The 18,154-nt window shown below is 33.8% G+C and overlaps 5 protein-coding genes across 8 annotated transcripts in view; 3 read left to right on the top strand and 2 right to left on the bottom strand.

Annotated features, from left to right (window-relative positions):
* Nucleotides 1-18,154, top strand: part of LOC144839496 (inactive rhomboid protein 1-like) — a 73,461-nt gene that overhangs the window by 43,347 nt on the left and 11,960 nt on the right. The window lies entirely within an intron of this gene.
* On the bottom strand, nucleotides 137-4,422 carry LOC144839501 (cytosolic Fe-S cluster assembly factor narfl-like). Its single transcript, XM_078694886.1, has 10 exons — nucleotides 4,347-4,422; nucleotides 3,979-4,071; nucleotides 3,664-3,819; nucleotides 3,382-3,511; nucleotides 2,810-2,941; nucleotides 2,119-2,367; nucleotides 1,736-1,808; nucleotides 1,112-1,243; nucleotides 719-876; nucleotides 137-632 (listed from the first exon to the last, which is right to left on the bottom strand). The coding sequence occupies exons 1-10, from the start codon at nucleotides 4,410-4,412 to the stop codon at nucleotides 391-393; spliced, it is 1,431 nt and encodes a 476-aa protein (XP_078551012.1). The 5' UTR covers nucleotides 4,413-4,422; the 3' UTR covers nucleotides 137-390.
* LOC144840546 (cytochrome b-245 chaperone 1-like) lies at nucleotides 4,531-7,137 on the top strand. 3 transcript variants are annotated; one of them, XM_078696388.1, is made up of 6 exons: nucleotides 4,531-4,540; nucleotides 5,085-5,186; nucleotides 5,331-5,446; nucleotides 6,052-6,145; nucleotides 6,470-6,599; nucleotides 6,709-7,137. In XM_078696388.1, the coding sequence occupies exons 2-6, from the start codon at nucleotides 5,099-5,101 to the stop codon at nucleotides 6,842-6,844; spliced, it is 564 nt and encodes a 187-aa protein (XP_078552514.1). In that variant the 5' UTR covers nucleotides 4,531-4,540; nucleotides 5,085-5,098; the 3' UTR covers nucleotides 6,845-7,137. The 3 variants fall into 3 exon arrangements, with proteins under 3 accessions (XP_078552514.1, XP_078552512.1, XP_078552513.1); XM_078696386.1 differs by having other exon boundaries at nucleotides 6,455-6,599; XM_078696387.1 differs by lacking the exon at nucleotides 4,531-4,540 and adding an exon at nucleotides 4,594-4,613 and having other exon boundaries at nucleotides 6,455-6,599.
* On the top strand, nucleotides 7,710-11,025 carry LOC144840545 (uncharacterized). Its single transcript, XM_078696385.1, has 5 exons — nucleotides 7,710-7,891; nucleotides 8,430-8,848; nucleotides 9,352-9,390; nucleotides 9,559-9,638; nucleotides 9,727-11,025. Exons 1-5 carry the CDS (start codon nucleotides 7,716-7,718, stop codon nucleotides 9,847-9,849), a joined length of 837 nt encoding a protein of 278 aa, XP_078552511.1. The 5' UTR covers nucleotides 7,710-7,715; the 3' UTR covers nucleotides 9,850-11,025.
* The window catches only part of LOC144839492 (uncharacterized), a 44,147-nt gene continuing 43,228 nt past the window's right edge, over nucleotides 17,236-18,154 (bottom strand). Inside the window, exon 53 of the mRNA XM_078694871.1 lies at nucleotides 17,236-17,826. Within this exon, the coding sequence (XP_078550997.1) occupies nucleotides 17,672-17,826 (155 nt within the window). The 3' untranslated portion in view covers nucleotides 17,236-17,671. The remainder of the gene's footprint in view (nucleotides 17,827-18,154) is intronic.

Genomic DNA, 18,154 nt, shown 5'->3' with positions numbered 1-18,154 from the left:
CTTAAAACCACTTTTCCATTCATTTATGACTCGTATTAGCTCCGATATTACCTTTGCCCATTGCAACATCTACAACTTTAATTTATACAGTACATCTATTGTTTGTATTTGCCAGGGCAACAGAAACATTTCCCATATAATTTCCCATATAAAATATTTATTTCTATTTCATAATTTTCAATGTTAATAATAAATACTGTACTAGATGTTGGTTGGAATGTTCTTGTGCCAAGAAGAATCCAATATTCATAGCAACTGCATTTACATTTTTGTCTTCTTTTTCACCTCATATTATAGTCTATGGCAATAGTTTTTCATTTTTCACCTGTTTCATCTCATAGTACTATCTATGGCAACGGTTTTCAGTTCTCAAAAGTTATTATTTTTTTTCTACCATTTGATAACTAGAGGATTTGTCATCTTTTCCACCTCATGGTACTGTGTATGTAACATTGATTTGGACTTTATCGAATCTTTGCCACCAAGCCAATCGGCATAAAGCTTTTTTACATCTTCACTATCTTCTGGTTTAACTGGCGCAATCTCTGAATAAATTTTCTCGACTCTTTCTAGTAAATCTTTAGCGGGTTCATCATCTAATGGGCGAATTTGGCCTCCTCCATTTAGACAACCTGCAAAGTAAATGTTATTGTTAGAATTTTGTGATGAAACAGCCTGTGATAGGCTTGTATTATTTATATATTTTATATCAACCAACCTGATGGACAAGCCATAACTTCAACACAATGGTACAGGCTTTTTCCTCGTTTAAGTTTCTGCACCAAATTCTGAATATTCCTGAAGCCATATGCCAACGCAAATCTCAACACCACTTCCCCTTCATGCTCCAATATTACCTCTTTAAAATCTTTATTTCTAACCAAGAAAAAAACCCCTAAACTTGTAATACTTGTGTTTTCTATTAATATCTATAATGTTCACTCCGTTTTTCTCCCATCTGTCATGCTTTGTGAATTACGAGTACTGTATACTGTATATGAGAATACACTACTGTTGTAGCATTTACATGTACAGTACTAAACTGGTGGGAGCAGTTAAAAATTGTTCCCACAACACTGTAACACACTACGTTGTTGCCTTACTACCTTACCTTAGAGTTTTGTATTGCATATCATGTACTTTGGCACCAAATAATTCTTGAGCTGCATAATTGAAGATGTGGTGAACATACCCACCAGAACCCCCTCCTTCATGGTTTATGATGGCTGCATCATGCTCACATCTAAACAAATTAAAATGTATTACAGTATTTGCTCTGTATAATGCACTTGTCAATTGTATGACCCACTATACGACCCCCTCATTTAAAAATACTTGCTGACTCAGGGGTGCGTCAAAAAACCTAGATAGTACGTCACATCAATGAACAATGGTGTGTATTTGTCCGTCATTTTACCACCCACCATATTGTAGAGTGGGTCAAACAATTGGCAAGTGCATTAATGGGACAGCCCATACAATTGTATGTATCAAACGTGAAAACAAGGATTGTCTGCATATTCTTGGCCTACCTTCTCTAACTTATCAGTGACCTGATACAGAAGAATGTATTAATTGTTACACAAAGCCATTACATCTACCCCTGCTGTTTTAGGACAGGTTTGCAGGCAATCATTTTCATTGAGCTCAATAAATAAATGTATCCCATTTACAAAATGATTATATTTCTTCACTTGCTGAGCCTCTATATTCAGGTAAACAAACAATAACTTACAATGAATCTAATTGTCTACTTTCAATATCCACCAAAGACAGTCCTTCACTGTCAAGCATCATGTCAACTTCAGCTGAAAATACAGAGTTGCTCCTTTAATGAGTGTTTTATTAGCATAGGTCATTTGATGTAAGTTTTCCATGCATAAGCATGTGAAAAAACAACAGGAATAACATAGATATATGATGCTCATTTGAGTATTGTGGTAGTCTCATAATTAAATTGTTCATGGTTTCTAATAGACATATTTACATGCCATACCATATGTTTACTATAAACTACAGTATTCCCATAATAAAGGTACTACACCAGAATTTCAATTTTAATAGAACATTATAAGATAACTGGCCCCATAATAGAGGTAATTTATCTTTATTGCTCACCAGATGTTATAACACAATCAACATCTCTCGTCTTGTAGACATCATTGTAAAAGTCCTCGCGGGAAGCCTCAAGCTTCTTATCAAAGCAGGGCATTACCGTCACATGATACACCATGTCAGAGGTCAGACCATGTATCCTGGCCAGGTAATCCTTCACTAAACTGCCCATTATTTGTTGAGGTGATTTTGTAGTACTGATGTATGGTAAGACATAACTTCCGTGTGTTTTCTCAGCATAGCACACCCAACCTAAAAAAATACATAGTCTAATTTATGGATCGTCAATTTATTATCGACATCCTAGCAGATTATTAGCCTATAATCCTCCGATGGTTCTATGAAATCATTAAGTTAATCATCAATGCCTGTACAATAAAGGAATTTCCCAACCCATTATTCAGCTTATTATGGCATGCCCCACTCATACTCCTCATTGTATACTGTATGTATCTGAGTAAACAGTGATGTAGCCATGAGAAAGTGGGTCATCAAAGGCCTTTGTGAAAAAGTGGACAGATTGAAACTTTACCAAACATACTGGTGGCTACGGCCCTGGTAAGGGAAAAATATAATACACATTACTTTTGAATGTATGGACAGTTTTAAAAGATGTATTTATGCAGCAGATAATGTACATTTAAACTCATACATCTACACATAATACTATTGATATAAAACTACCACAAAGTACCTGGACAAGCTGAAGCTAGCATTGGTAATGACCCTTTTGTTCCTTTGTTGTTATAACGTCGTATGAACTCATATTGACTTTCTAATAAGCTTAAATTTCTCGCAAATGTTGTATCGAAAACATAATCAACACCTTGAAAGAAAAAATAAAACAAATGAATTATTACAGCTTCCAGGACAGTCACACAGACAACATAATTTTATTAATATGAAAATTGAGAAGCAATAGCATAATTTTAAACCTTTAGCTCTGTCTACACTATCAAACTATATGGCACAACCATATAGATAATAAAGCTTAAAACCGTGCATTCAATGAATCAATGTAAAGTGTTGTTTTAATCCACTATGCTGTTTTCAGAGCCTTTAGATATAATGTACTGTATAATGTATAAATATATATTCCCCTCCATAAACTAATAGTTTAGTGTAATATATATACAGTATTCAATCTGTTTTTCTGCCATCTTCATTTTATTTTAACCGTTTTGGGATAATCTGTTGATTGTTAAAAGCACTATATAAATTTGACAAAATTAACATGTAGAAAATTAAACTGAATTTTCCAGTAACCTAATTGCTTTAAAAATCCTGTTAATTTCTCAGCAGCTTCTTGTGAAGTTATTTTATACTTGGCTGCTAGGGACGCTCTTGATTGCGGTGAGATGGATACCACTACCAATTTGCGTTGAGACTGCTCTTCCTGTTGATAAAACAAAAAGGACTTATTTAATAACGCAACACATTGGGCTGAAATGGGTCACCCACTAACAATTAACAGATTGGGAGGATCATATTACCCACCCGAGTCATCAGCAATCCCTTGATATTCCATAAAATTACCAAGAAACTTACAGCTGTGAGACCTTTATTTTCCCCAAGGATCCTATATAATTCTTGTTGACTCTGCTGGGTAATGAGAACGCTCTCAGCTGATGTTATGCAACCACTGCAGGCTAAACAATCATTAAGTGTAATCTCAGCTTTCTCTAACTTTGTCTTAATACCATCCTTAAAATTAAAATGGAAAAAAAAAAACAACATACATTTAACAGGAGAGAAAATCTTTATGTGAAAAAAAGATTTTTAGGACAATAGACTAGAATTAACAAGCACTGTACTATAACATGTAATTTAATTATATGTCGGTCTAGAACTTGTTTTATTTACCGTTTCAACTTGATAATGACTTCCATCTGCCTCTATTTTGATAGCCGCTGTCTTGCCGCTAATTCTGTTCACTTTAACCGGCTTTACACATTCCTAAAAATAGTAACAATAATAATAAAATAATGGTATTAGATTAAAAAACTAGTCATACAAATAAGTTGGCATATTAGTAACCAGGACGAACCGACCACAACTTCAAGTATGTAGTGGCGAAAGTGACTGCTTCCCTACGCCGTAGGCATACTTTCTTGAAACTTAAGCCTCTTTGGTTTTTCTCTTGCATAATCCTTACGGTCTCATCCTATTTGTTTAAAACGATTCTTATATACGTATGTTGAAACATTTAATAATAAAACCTACTAAAATACCTGAGACGGTGTTATAAAATCGTCTAAATCTGTTAAACGTAGAGCACCACTAAAATTAGACGCCATGTTTCGTGTGTCGGACCTCTTTGTTTTGTTTATATTGCCTTACGTCATTTTAAAAAGTTGTGATTGGCTGGTAGTTAAACCACGTGCTAATAACAAGGGTACAAAAAAAACAAGTCATTTCCGCACCGGTGGTAGGCCAGCTACCTAGCTAGTACTTTTTAGTAGTAGTGGCTTGCTTTAATTTTTCATGATATAATAAATGTCATAAATTATATGAAATTCCTGCGTACAAATTATACAAATTAACTGTTCACCACTAATTATATTATAGTACTGGGTGTAACTAGGGTTCTGCTTTTGTGTTTTTTTCTTAAAAAATAGGCTAGCCTAGGCCCTACTAGCTAGGTAGGTAGGCCTACTAGCCTAGGCCTATCTAGTATATAGGCCCTGGCCTTGTGCTCGGCTGTCGCGCTGGCTGGGCCTGTCATCTATCTAGCTAGGCCCTATATAGTAGGCACTATGCTAGATAGTATAGCAAGGCTTGCCCGGCTAGGTACAGCCCCGGCTATATTAAAATTACCTAGCCGCCAGCCAGCTAGGTTAGTACGATTCAGCAGCTTGAGGGGAATGACCTATATAAGCATCAATCAATTAAAAGCATTTTACAACTGACAACATATAAGTTATTTGTTTATAGATATTTAATATTTATGTCTCCTTTTTTCAATTTAGGTAACTCGTTCAAGATGGTTTATATGAAAGTACATTCTGAAACTGAGGGTAGACTTCACCTTAAAAGAACTCCAGGAATTCGCTCATGGAGTATATTAATAGGTTTGATTTGACCGTTTTATGGCCAGCTACAACCACAGAATTGCCCACACTAAGATCCATAACGTACTGTACAATCACTGTTCAAAGTCCTAATATACAGACCAACCAAATAAAGTTTTCTTTAATAATTAATTTTCTTGTTAGGATTCTTCGCGATTGGCTTTGGTCTTTGGACATACACAGTAGACTCATTACCATGGAAACTATTATACATATCATTCTGTTTCATGATTGGTGTAACAAGCATTGATGATTGGGAGGTGAGTTAGTGTGTCAAGGATCATCATATACCTGCCAACTTTTTCTGTAGCCAATGCATGAGACATTAAATTAACGTTATGTCTAAAGATACGGTACTGTTATGTATCCATACATCTAAACACTAAAGGTACGGTAATTATAGAGGGTGCTATGTAAGCAAAGATGTTAATCAAATAGGTTTTTCTGCGATCCAGCTGTGTGGAGTGGTGGGCTTGTGATGAGGCTATGGCTTAGGGGTTGCGGGATTGATTCTCTGCTTGACGATTTTAATTTAAGAGAGATTATTTAGAGGGTTAGGTTTTTAATATTTTAGGATGAGTTTTAATATTTAGGACGAGCAATTTTACAGTACCTTTAGCAAACGAAAGTTAGGATACAGTACCGTATCTTTAGCCACAGCGTTAAATTAAAGTAGTATAACCCATAATCGCAAAATACACTCTATGTTTACATTTTTTTGTTTTCCTGTACTACATCAATACAACCATAAAATACAATACTCATTGTGGTTTAGTACGACAGTGTATTTATGGTGCATACCCCCATCCAAACACTCCTCAATTTTATCTACCCAGAAAAACAAGCCTACAAATTTATTTTTTAGGATTGCATAATTGACAAGAAAAAGAATGAAGTCCGAATAAGCAAATCTGGTCTGATACGCAAGATAATCAGTATAGTAGCACCACCAAACTTTCGTAAGTATGGTTTTTAAAGTTATAAACACTTTCTCGACCACTAGGGCACCGAGTCGTTTTGAATATTGTGAGGCCAAGAAGCAAAACAAACAAATAAAACACTACAAAACCGTGTGAAAATTGTCATGGATTTGTATATGAAAAGTTAGGGGATCATAAACCTCCATCCATCCACCTCCATTTTATAAGCTTTAATACTTTGGTATGGAAAATAGAGTCTGAAGCTTTATGTCTAACCATTAACCTACTGTGCTGTTTTCCTCCTTGTAGTCTGGTATTTTGTTTATAGTTGATTCATTTATCTCTCAGTTGTAACAAATATAGAAGAGGTTAAATATGCAGATGTAGAAGAAGATGTTACCAAATTAGGCAAAGGTTGTTACGTTGTATTGAGGATGGAATCCGGAATGGCGTTGCCGTTGACCGACACTTGCACGCTGGGAGCAGATTCAAGGTATGTGGTGTGCAATATTGTTTGCATGGCAGAATTAGGAAGGCCTAATTAAACTGTCAACCTCTTTATACAGAAACATACTGATTTTTATATTTTTTCTTCTTTTTAGTGAACATAGAGACATTGCTGATAAGATAAACACCTTCTTAAATCTTGATAGAAAGGAACCAAATAATATTGGATACATGGAGGAGTTGTCAACTTCATCAAGCGATTCAGAAAATGAAGACAGCAAAAATAAATGAATAAATTGATGAACTAATTTGCATATCTATTAGCATATTATTGCATACTCAATGAAACCTTTTATCAAGCTAGTATGAATATAGAAGTCAATGAAAATGTAGTGAAGTTGTAGCTTGGTAGTTAAAACATGCTTGTCTTCCAATCCTAAGGTCCAGGGTTCAATGCTGACCTACCAGTAGTCTAGGTTTTAGACCCAAGTTAGTAAAAAGATAAATATTTTTGCACATATGGCGTTTCATACGTATAATAGTTGAGCTCATTTTTTTCGGACAAAAATTGAAACGCCGTAAAATAGACAAGCTACAGCTTTGGAGCAAGTCTAACCTACTAGCAATTATAGTACCAGGGTTGTGCTCACAACTGTGAGTTAGTTTACAAGCATGATATTGTTTATCCATCCTGTAATAGGCAAGTTACTTGAAATTTAAAACATTCCCAATAATACCACAGGTTTAGGTTCAAATCAAGCGATGGTACTTTGACATAAAGATCAATATTCTGATTATACACTAGCAGGGTTACTTGTCACAATGTGACCTGCAAAAGTTATAATATATTTTTATATAACATAACTGTGAACATATTTATTACTATTATTTAAATTTTATATTTTTAATAAAAGTAGTAAGCAAAAATAGTAGACAAATATATAATTTATGTAATAGAATAAAATTACATTCCATTATTATCTACTAAGGCCATCTAGCCTTGTACACCCAAATATTTTTTAATGTATTCAATCATGGAGGTTTTACCTCCATTATTCAATGTTGAATAAATTGATAATAGATATATATAAGGACGAGTTATGTCTGTAATGTTATGACCTGGAAAGTCACTGTAAAATAATGGTACTCGGACATTTATTGGATGTTATTTAATACACTTTTACTCTTTTGGCGTGTCATATATATTGTAAAGACTTGTTTTTACTTATTAGACGTGCCATACCTAAACGTTGTTATTGTTCCTCCTCATCATCACAGAACTAAACGAACACATAAATGGCATGAGTTGCATATTTCAACACTAAAAGCATTGAACATGTAAGTTTTATTGATAGAAACGTTTATAGGAAGATTTAATAGTTATTCAAGTCTAATTTTAAAGAGTAAAAATGTAAATTCCTTGGAATTTGGTCTTATAACATATGTTGTAAGCTAGGCCCACAAAATGTGGTAGCTGCACCGTAACATTTGTAGACAATTTCGTGCGTATATCCTTGGTCGGTACACAGCTGTGGACGTTTGGTCCCAAATATTCTACTTTTATATCAAACAGTCCCATCATGAAAGGTTAACATTTAACAATACCAAGGTCTACCAGTGTGTTGTTACTGGTCGTACTCTTAATTATCTACTATATATGTAGAGATATTAGAATAATAATTTAGTCTTAATAATAGTTGGAAATGTAAAAAGATCAATCAGTCAGATCTTTACCTTTTAAGACTAAGTAATGCTCATTGAAATAAAGAGGCTCTCATGTGAGTTGTATGTTAGTTTGAAAAACTTTATACCATTGTGGCAAAGCCGCAAATGAGATTTTGAATTGTTTAAAACAAAATAGTGTTATTTAAAATAGGAATAAAGAATACACATCGAGTACAGGTTCAACAATTATAGATGAAAAAGAACTATGGAATAAAAATGGCCGCTATAAACGTTACTGGACCCATCACCAACAAGTGTCAAAATGGATGAAACAATATTCAACAAATTATAGAAAACAGTCACATTACCATAGCAATCAAATAAACTCATACATACCTTATTATAATAACCCATATCACATGACAAGCAATCAACGGAAAATGCAAAATCGTCACGGATACCAATCACATTACGGTAATTATTCACATTGGCCTGAAGGTCATGGGATGAATCATGCTGACGATGCAAACTTCGTTGAAGATGAACTTTCAGATGATAGTTTTGAAATGGAAATAAGCGAGGAGTTAAGACATTTCTTTTCGGTTTCAGCCAAGTTCAAAGAAGAAAGAAGTGAGTACTGTGATAGATATTATTTGAATACGGAATTGCATAAGGACAAGTGAAGATGCTCCTGTGGGAAACAATTCCCTATATTTTGCCCCTTGTATTGTACATGGCAAAACAAAAAGATTTAAATGGTTGCCGAAAAGTGAAGGAGGTTATAGAACAAAAAAAGGCCAAAGCTCTGTTTACACTATCAAACTAGTGACAAAAAAGTGTGATGTGCCCAAATATGGTGGTGATATGCCTAAATATGGTAGTGATATGACATCATCATTTCCATATATGGGCACATTTTGTCACATAAAGTTAGACATAGCTTAGACTAAACCTAATATTGGGATTACTGTAGATGTGCAATAAGTTGGATCGATTGTAAAGTTTATTTGAACAAAGAAACACATTGCTAAATATGTATTTTTATTGCCAAACTGCTTATGCTCTCTAAACTATATTCTATACCATTCTTATTTAAATAACTAAAGTAAAAATATCTTTTCTCTTTTATTCAGGAAAAGCTAGAGAGTCAGAAGCGTTAGAAGATGAATCAGGTAAATTTATTAAGAATTTAATTATCATATTTATTTGATATAAAGTCTGGGACGTCTAAAGATAGACAATGAAGCTGTACACTATGACTCACAAGCCAGAAGTACCTATCCTAAATAATCTAGTTCTACAGACAATTAGTTATAATATACAGTATAAATGATTTTCAGCTCATTCAGGTCAACAATTAAAGAGAAGTACAGCGCCACCATCGGAACGCCCAGGACAACGACGATTGAAAGAAATGCAGGTACATACATTTTTTCTTTGATTTGCACCAACATTAATTAAATTGCTGTAAAGTGATAGATTTCTTATATTTTGGGTTTTTTTTTCAGGATCTCTATGGAAAGAATGCTGCTATGATTCATGGGATGGAAACAGCACTTCAACTACAATTTGATCGAGCATGTGACAAAAAGCAGCCTTCCCATTGGCCAATTATACCTCTTAATGTTTGAAAATATAGACATTGAAATGGACATTTCATTAAAGATGTATTGTCCCTTTGACCAATTAAAAAAAATAAATTTTTTTTTTATTTCGAAAAAAAGTGGGTCATTTTGAAGTATCATAATAGTTATTAACTTTCACCAAAAATTAGTAAAAAAAAAAATTATTTAACCGAAATACAGACATTTTTTTGTTCAAAAAATAACTTTGACTTCCAGTCAAAGTTTTCGATCAAAACATATCTCATAATGCAACGCGCTTGTTTGGCTACTCTGTATGCATAATCATAAAACTTCCTCTGTGTGAAAACACCTTCTCAACCGCGACGAGTTGTAAACAATCCTAATTAGCATCATGTATAATGCATACTCGTGGTTTGAAATCTTTGTTTACTTTCGCTTGTGATGATTTTCCAGACGAAATGTTATCAAATTAATTTACCTGTTAATTACGTAAACTTGTTTTTTTCGGCTCGAATTTTCGACCTAAAGTGAATACCTTTAATATTACTTTGATATGGCCAATTTAAATTTAGAATATTTTTTTTTCATTTTTTGTGTTTCAAGGGACAATACATCTTTAAATTTATCATAGAATAGATCCAAAGTAACCCATTATGTCAAAATAGGGTCTAAATTTGGCCATATATAAACAAATCCCTTTTTAGAATTCAATTATTATGCAATAATATTGTAATATTTGACCATATATTGCGTTATTATCATCTTAAGAGTCATAATAAACAATGTCAAAAAATGGTAAAATTTGACCATTTAAAAAAAAAACTCCCTGTACTACAAGGCCTAATTGTATAGAGATGTTTGTTTTAAATGGCTAAAATAATGGCTAATGAATTGTTATATGATAATGTTGATAATATATAGAGCCATAATAACCAGTTATGTTTAGCAATTAAAAGGTTCGAAATCTGACCGTTTTTTCAATATTTCCCCGCTTTATGTGATTATGTGATTAGCACATGTCACATTATGATATAGTAACCAGTTATGTCAAACAATAAAAGTGTTTTTGGCAATTTTTCGAATATTTCCGTGTACTAGTACAGGGATATTTTTTGAAAAATGGCAAAAAACGACTTTAAAAAAAAAGGTATTGAGGTAACATGCACAGACCACATAAATTATATAATGCGGCGCATGTAACATTATGATATGTAACACTTAAGCAATGTAAAAAAATAAAAGGGTTGAAATTCGCCAATTTTTGGAATATTTCCCTCTCCTTTAAGTACATGGATTTTTTTTCGAAATTTTGAAAAAATATGTATTGAGTTAACGCGAGCAGACCACATTATGTGATTCTGCACCACATTCACATAACCAGTTTTTCAGGGATATTTTTCGAAAAATGACATAGAAAAAGGTATTGAGGCAACATCCGCAGACCACATTATATAATTCTGCGCATGTAATAATGATAGTGTAACGAAAATCCGTTCTCGGGTTCGTTCCCTTTTGGGGGGAGGGGTCTGCGGTACTGCAGCACACTCGAATGAAACAAATCAATTACAATTTTTGGAGTGACCTCCTTTATTCTTCTATGATTCCAAATTATTGGTAACAACCGATTATAATAATTAATTAAATTAGTTCTGCTATTACGCAGAAACAACAGCGTAACCACCAGTAATGACGTAACCTCCAATTGTAGCGTAACCACCAACAATGGCGTAACCTCCAACAGCAACGTAACCACCAACAATGGTGTATAACCTCCAACAACACATAACCACCAACAATGATGTAACCTCCAACAGCAACGTAACCTCCAACAATGGTGCAACCTCCAACAGCAACGTAACCACCAACAATGGCGTAACCACGTACCGGCTAACAGGGTAACCACCAGTAGTCTTAACCACTGGCTAATAGGTGTACCCACCAGCAAAGCAGTATCACAACCACAGGGTGTACCACGGGCTAACTGTATCTCAAGCAGTAACACAACCAGTAGGTGCAACCTCCGGCTCAGCTATGTCTCAAATAGTGATACAACCAGTACAGTAGGTGCAACCTCCGGCTCATTATGTCTCAAATAGTGATACAACCAGTACAGTAGGCGCAACCTCCGGCTCACTATGTCTCAAACAGCAGCACAAGCGGTAGGCTGTACCCTCCGGCTAACTTACTTGCTGTGTCTTAACTCTCCTTTTATTATTCAGCTCTAATTTTCTCTTTCTTTTCTCTAATCTTCTCTACACTTTGTTCTCCAATTTCTCTACTTATTTAACACGTCTTTTCCCTGGTTCTCCGCTTTTCCAGCTCCAATCTCTCCCTCCTTTTCAACGCAGCTCGAGGTAACCCTCCATTGCCTTCCTTCTCCAATCCCTCTCTGCCCTTTTTCTCACGTCCGTTCTCTGCTTCTCTTCCTGCCTAACTCTGCCTCCATCTACCATAAAAGGGTTGAAATTTGGCAATTTAAAAAAAAATCCAGTACGGTATTAGTACAGGATTTTTTTTTTAAATGGCAAAAAAATTACTTTAAAAATATATGTATTGAGGTAACATGCGCAGACCACATTATGTGATTCTGCACATGTCACTTTATGATAATAGTAATTACCAGTTAAATAAAAAAGGAACATTTCCCGGTACTATCGTACAGGATTTTTTTCTTTAAAAAAAACTAATTAAAAAAATATATGTTGAGGTAACATGCGCAGACCACATTGTGTGATTCTGCACATGTCACTTTATGATAATAGAAATTACCAGTTAAATAAAAAAGGAACATTTCCCGGTACTATCGTACAGGATTTTTTTCTAAAAAAAAAACTAATTAAAAAGATATATGTTGAGGTAACATGCGCAGACCATATTATGTGATTCTGCGCATGTTACATTTATGAGTAACCAGTTATGTAAAAAAACAAAAGGTGAAGCAATTTTTCGAAAATTTTCTAAAAATGGCAAAAAACGATATGTATGATTATGGATGGATGGAGAAATAAGTTATGTTTCTCCGTGGATAGGCCTATAGGCTATAGTAACCAGTTATGTAAACAAAAGTTGAAATTTGGCAATATTTTCGAAAATTTCCCTGTAATTAAAAATGTAAATGTTATACACTAGACACTAGCTTTTGAAAAGTATTGAAAAGTTTGCATTTTGTGAATTTAAGTAAACACTTTCTGTTTGTTAGAAGTTAATGAAGCCCGCACCTACGTGATATAGTGACATTTAACTGTTCATCGATGATTGAACAAAACCGACAATAAGCATCAATAAGCCTGTTCATGCACAACAGTTTCTATCAATATCATTGGAATAACAACAATATTTTTTATGCACATTTAAGAACAATACGTAGACCCTATAGAGTTTATATTAATATGGTTTCATGTCGTTCTCTCTACGTATAGAAGACTATACTACAGTATATACAGATACTACTACATAGGTATTTATCATGCGTTCCACTGGAAAGACAGCGTACCTCTACATATTATTATGCCTAATTTCTGGTGTTAGTTGTTCCTTCGTTGCTGAAACCCAGTCTTACCTACAACAGACATTGCAATTACTGGTTGGAACCAAAAACGTTGAGCTAAATTGCACAGTTGCGAATGACGACTATTATGACGTAGTTTGGTGTTATTATGGGGTCCAGATTGAAGAATCAGAGACTAAAATCAGTTTAAACGAAAATGTTTTAGAAAACGTCAATAGTATGTACAGGCTTGAGTATAATGATAACGATAACGATCAGACACATAATTATCGCCTGGTTATAATAGAAGTGACACCAGTTGAAGAGGGCATATACATTTGCAAAAAGACTGAGAAAACTGGTAATACAGGACCGTATGCATTATCATCCAATGTAGTGGAAATAGATATCAAAGTATATGAATTGCCTGATGATCCACATTTAGTATGCGATGTTGATAAACTTGTTGCTGTAGAAGGCGAAACAGTCACGTTGAACTACACGGCTTATATTGGTGACATTCCAGCCCGGGGGGTTGACATATGGATGGCGAGTGTCACAGAAGACCAGGTAATGAAAATGTACAACTTTCATGGTGCGAGTACTGTTACTTTAAAGGTAACGCCCAACATGAACATGTGTCACTTAGGAGTAAGCTTATCACACCACCTTCTTTCAGATAAATTGATTTGTGAAACACCACAACTGACCATACATTATAAACCACAGTTTCAGTTTATGCTCAATAAAATAGAATATTTCGTTGGGGATCATTTAAAAATACAGTTAAATGTGATGTCTAACCCACTTCTTAGGTCAAATGACATGTCTTGGTTCTGTCGGCGCAACAATAAAACAGTAAACTGCAGTGAAGCTGGATTAATTCCCAAGAGAAATAAAGGAATTTATATTTTTTCATACAGAAAAGCACTGACAGACTATGACAATGGTATAACGATTGAGTTTAAAGCTAAAAATATTGTTGGTGATGATATCCATACTACTGAATTACACTGCATTGATAGGCCTACGTATGACAAAGGAGAAAACATTAGTAAAGTGTTGGTAATTGTATTTACAATTCTTGTTGTAGTCTTATTATTTTGGTTTGTTGCTGAGATGTATGCCGGGATGAAATTGATAAAATATAAAATAACCTAAGTATACTTAAATTCAAAATAAATTCATATAGGCCTACATTTAGAAAGAGGAATTATTCTCTAATTTTATTTGTATATAATGTCATAAGCAGTAAGACATTCATTATCATTGGTTTTTTCATACAAATAATAATACAACAAATAATAACAACAACTAGATTTTAATGTAATACTGTATCTGAAGAAAATAGTATTCCATGTCAGTTGCTAAATTTGCCTCGCTATAATTCACCACTAATTCATTGTCATTAAAGACCTAATAATTAACCATGCTTTTAACTGTGCCATCATACTTAAAGCAAAATGCACAAAATAAACAATTTCAATTTTTTATAATATTTTTACAACACATCGTCATCACATATGAACTTATTGACCATGATTGGAAGAGAAGCGGCTTAGTTAAGAAAACAATGAATCAAACGGAAAAGCTGATAAAATCAAGATAGATTTAAATCGCCTTGAACAAAATGATAACTTAATATTATAAAGCATACTATGTAAAAACAATTCTTTTTTATATTTAACCTACTTTTATTTATGTTTCATTGAATTTTGTCGATTGAAGACCAAATTTTAGATAGATAATCAGTATAATGAAAGAGGGCAAATGTATATGCTAACTACAAACAAATCTGCATTCTACAACTACACCAAATTCTGAAATCAGACAGTCATGAAAAGATATTGAATAACAGCGTTTTCTATAGTCTTTGGTGTCGCAAAAGTGTAATTTGTTTGACGACGTGGTGTTAACCTTATCTTACTCTAAATTAGTCTGTTGTATATATTGGTAGTGGGCCAGACTTCACCGCATCTTCTCCTAGCTCTTCAACCTTTTCTTTGCGAATGAAGTCGTTTAGTTGATCAACCATCAACACTAACTTCTGCTGCATCTCATCACATTCAATCTGGATAGGCTCGACTCCTGTTATTAGTAAACAAATAGGAAAAGTATAAATAATGAAAATGAAATGCTATTGTTAGATATGAGATGTGCAATTCTTAAATTTGCTTTGATATAATATAATTATTTCAATTAAGAATATCAATCTCTCATGACCCAACAAAGTGTCACTTTAATAGGGAATGAATAGAGGTATAGCTGTGAATAGGATTTTCCCAAAAGAAGGGTTTTACTGTATTTAATTATATATATCTCTCATTTTTTTGTTTGGTGTGAATGGATTGTAAATTAAAAAATATATGTGGGTGAATAATGTGTTTTGTCTTTCTTTTGTGATTAATTGGTGCAACTCTAGAATTAAACGTGTCTAGTTTTTGTTTATTATCAGTAAATAATACTAACAATAGTGGGCCTATGTGCATGAGTGAAAAGATAATTAAATGATATGTAAATTGAAGAAATCATAAAGAAGAAAACCAAAACAGTTGTCCTATTTAGGCCTAGGTTGTCCTACACATCGCTGTCATGTATTCCACAGAAAACACAGCTTTGTTCTTCGTAGTTTTAGGATTTCTTGGTTACTCACTTGAACTACCACCAGATACATTGCAAGTACTGAGAACGTCGGCCTAGATTGCGTAGTTGAAATTACAGAAGATTATGACGTGGTTTGGTTTTATTTCGATGCCTTGACTACAAATTCAGAAACGGAAATAAGTCTGAACGAAAATGTTGTTCTCGGTGACGTATACAATATTGAGTATATTGCGACAACACATAACTATCGTCTTGTTATAAAAAAAGTTCACAAATCACTTGAAGGTCTTTACTTTTGCAAACTGATTCCTAAAACTAATACACATGATACAAATGATGTTCATGAGTCAAGTGTAGTAGACATTTTTGTTGAAGTGTATACACTGCCCGACGATCCAAAGGTACTATGTGATATTAATGAACTTGATGTCATCGAGTGTGAGACTCGTGTAAATGTAACTTTCAAAGTCATTGTAGGAGATATTCCAGTAAATGTTACAATCTGGTTGATGGACACCGAAGACAAATTACACCAATTCAAGGATGTGTACAACCCACCTCATGATGTATTTAACAGTGCAGCTTATATACCATTGACACGTAAAATTAATAGACTTTATTTTGTAGTATCACACGGTCTTCTTCCAAATAACTTAACTTGCTCTACTCCAACACCTAATATTATGTATCGACCACAGTTTCAGAATATGCCCAAAACGGTAGAATATAACACAGGGGATTACTTAAAATGTCCATTAAATTTGACTTCAAACCCTATGGATTTGTATGTAACCCCTGACTGTCACTGTGACAAAGAATCACTATGTCCGATCTGCACAGAACAATTACTCGTAGATGGTACTGAAGAAAATGGTATTTTCATTGTTTTCAACAACCAGACCAAATTGACGACATATGACAATGGTACACGGATTATTGTTAGAGTTAAAAATTGCATTGGTAAAGATATGCATGTCTTCAAACTGCATTGCAAGAATGGACATAGTCTTGATGGGGCGTTTGATCAGGGCCAGGGAGGTGAATTACCTCATTTATATGTGGGTTCATCGTTGGCGGATTACCGGTCGTTTTTATTTTGTTAGTTTACTACTGTAAATCCCACTTTCTTCCTTCTATCACATAAAAATGTAAACATACTGTACGACAAGTATATTTTATATGCGTATATGCACACAACAACTACACTCGAAATAAAATGAGCAGTTGATGGAACTGATCAAGAAAGTATAGGTGGGTGGTGCTACTGTCAGCACATGGCACATGAAAATGAAAAGCATAATTATACAGACGTTAATGTTTATTGTTGCCTCAACATATATAAATTACAAAAGCGATTTTCCCCTGAATGTAATAAAGGAAACAGAAAGCAAACAATTAATCTTGGATGGAAAAAAAAAGATTTTTGTTTTCGCCTGAAGGAAACTATTTTTAAAACATAAAAAATAATTTTCACAAAACAAAATATTACATAATGAACTTCTTAATCACGTTTGGAAGAGAAGTTTAGTCAGTAAAACTACTAATACTGTACAATCAAAAGCTAATTAAATTATTATCAACATAATTATAAATTCACTGCTAATATTAAAGTTACATTACCTTCATTTATGATCCTAGATTAATTTTAGCAAGAGGGTAGATTGCAAATCATATACTTATGTACATTATAAGTTCAATGAAAAAAAGTAGAATTATACTAATATCTTGATTATTTTGTTCTGTATATTATTGGTCTTTGGCTATCTTTACTCTAAATCAGTCTGTTGTATATATTGGTCGCGGGCCAGACTTCACCGCATCTTCTCCTAGCTCTTCAACCTTTTCTTTGCGAATGAAGTCGTTTAGTTGATCAACCATCAACACTAACTTCTGCTGCATCTCATCACATTCAATCTGGATTGGCTCGACTCCTGTTATTAGTAAACAAATAGGAAAGGTATAAATAATGTAAATGAAATGCTAGGTTTAGATATGAGATGTGCAATTCTTAAATTTACTTTGTCATAACATGATTAATTTAAATTTAAAAGTAGGACCCGTAAGGGAAGCCAACAAAGTGTCACCTTAATAGTGAATGAATATAGGTTAGCTGTTATTGCCCTACGTTTGTTTCCAAGGAACGTGTTCCCTGAATAGGAGTGTCCCAATAGAGGGGTTCTACTGTATTTAATGCTATATATCTCTCACTTTTTGTTTGGTTTGAATGAATTCTAAATAAACAAATATATGGGTGCATAA

Source organism: Antedon bifida, chromosome 4 (genome assembly GCF_963402885.1).
Source record: "Antedon bifida chromosome 4, ecAntBifi1.1, whole genome shotgun sequence".
Classification (NCBI taxonomy): domain Eukaryota; kingdom Metazoa; phylum Echinodermata; class Crinoidea; order Comatulida; family Antedonidae; genus Antedon; species Antedon bifida.
This window is presented reverse-complemented; position numbering and strand designations above follow the sequence as displayed.

Coding starts and splice junctions, on each gene's coding strand:
- LOC144839501 (XM_078694886.1), bottom strand. CDS start 4,412: ATGGCGTCTAATTTTAGTGGTGCTCTACGTTTAACAGATTTAGACGAT. Junction 2,368..2,809: donor GCTAGCTTCAGCTTGTCCAG/GTACTTTGTGGT, acceptor GTATTTTTTTAG/GTTGGGTGTGCTATGCTGAG. Junction 633..718: donor AGTTATGGCTTGTCCATCAG/GTTGGTTGATAT, acceptor TTTACTTTGCAG/GTTGTCTAAATGGAGGAGGC.
- LOC144840546 (XM_078696386.1), top strand. CDS start 5,099: ATGGTTTATATGAAAGTACATTCTGAAACTGAGGGTAGACTTCACCTT. Junction 5,187..5,330: donor CTCATGGAGTATATTAATAG/GTTTGATTTGAC, acceptor TTTTCTTGTTAG/GATTCTTCGCGATTGGCTTT. Junction 6,600..6,708: donor ACGCTGGGAGCAGATTCAAG/GTATGTGGTGTG, acceptor TCTTCTTTTTAG/TGAACATAGAGACATTGCTG.
- LOC144840545 (XM_078696385.1), top strand. CDS start 7,716: ATGTTATTTAATACACTTTTACTCTTTTGGCGTGTCATATATATTGTA. Junction 8,849..9,351: donor CAAGTTCAAAGAAGAAAGAA/GTGAGTACTGTG, acceptor TCTTTTATTCAG/GAAAAGCTAGAGAGTCAGAA. Junction 9,391..9,558: donor AGCGTTAGAAGATGAATCAG/GTAAATTTATTA, acceptor AATGATTTTCAG/CTCATTCAGGTCAACAATTA.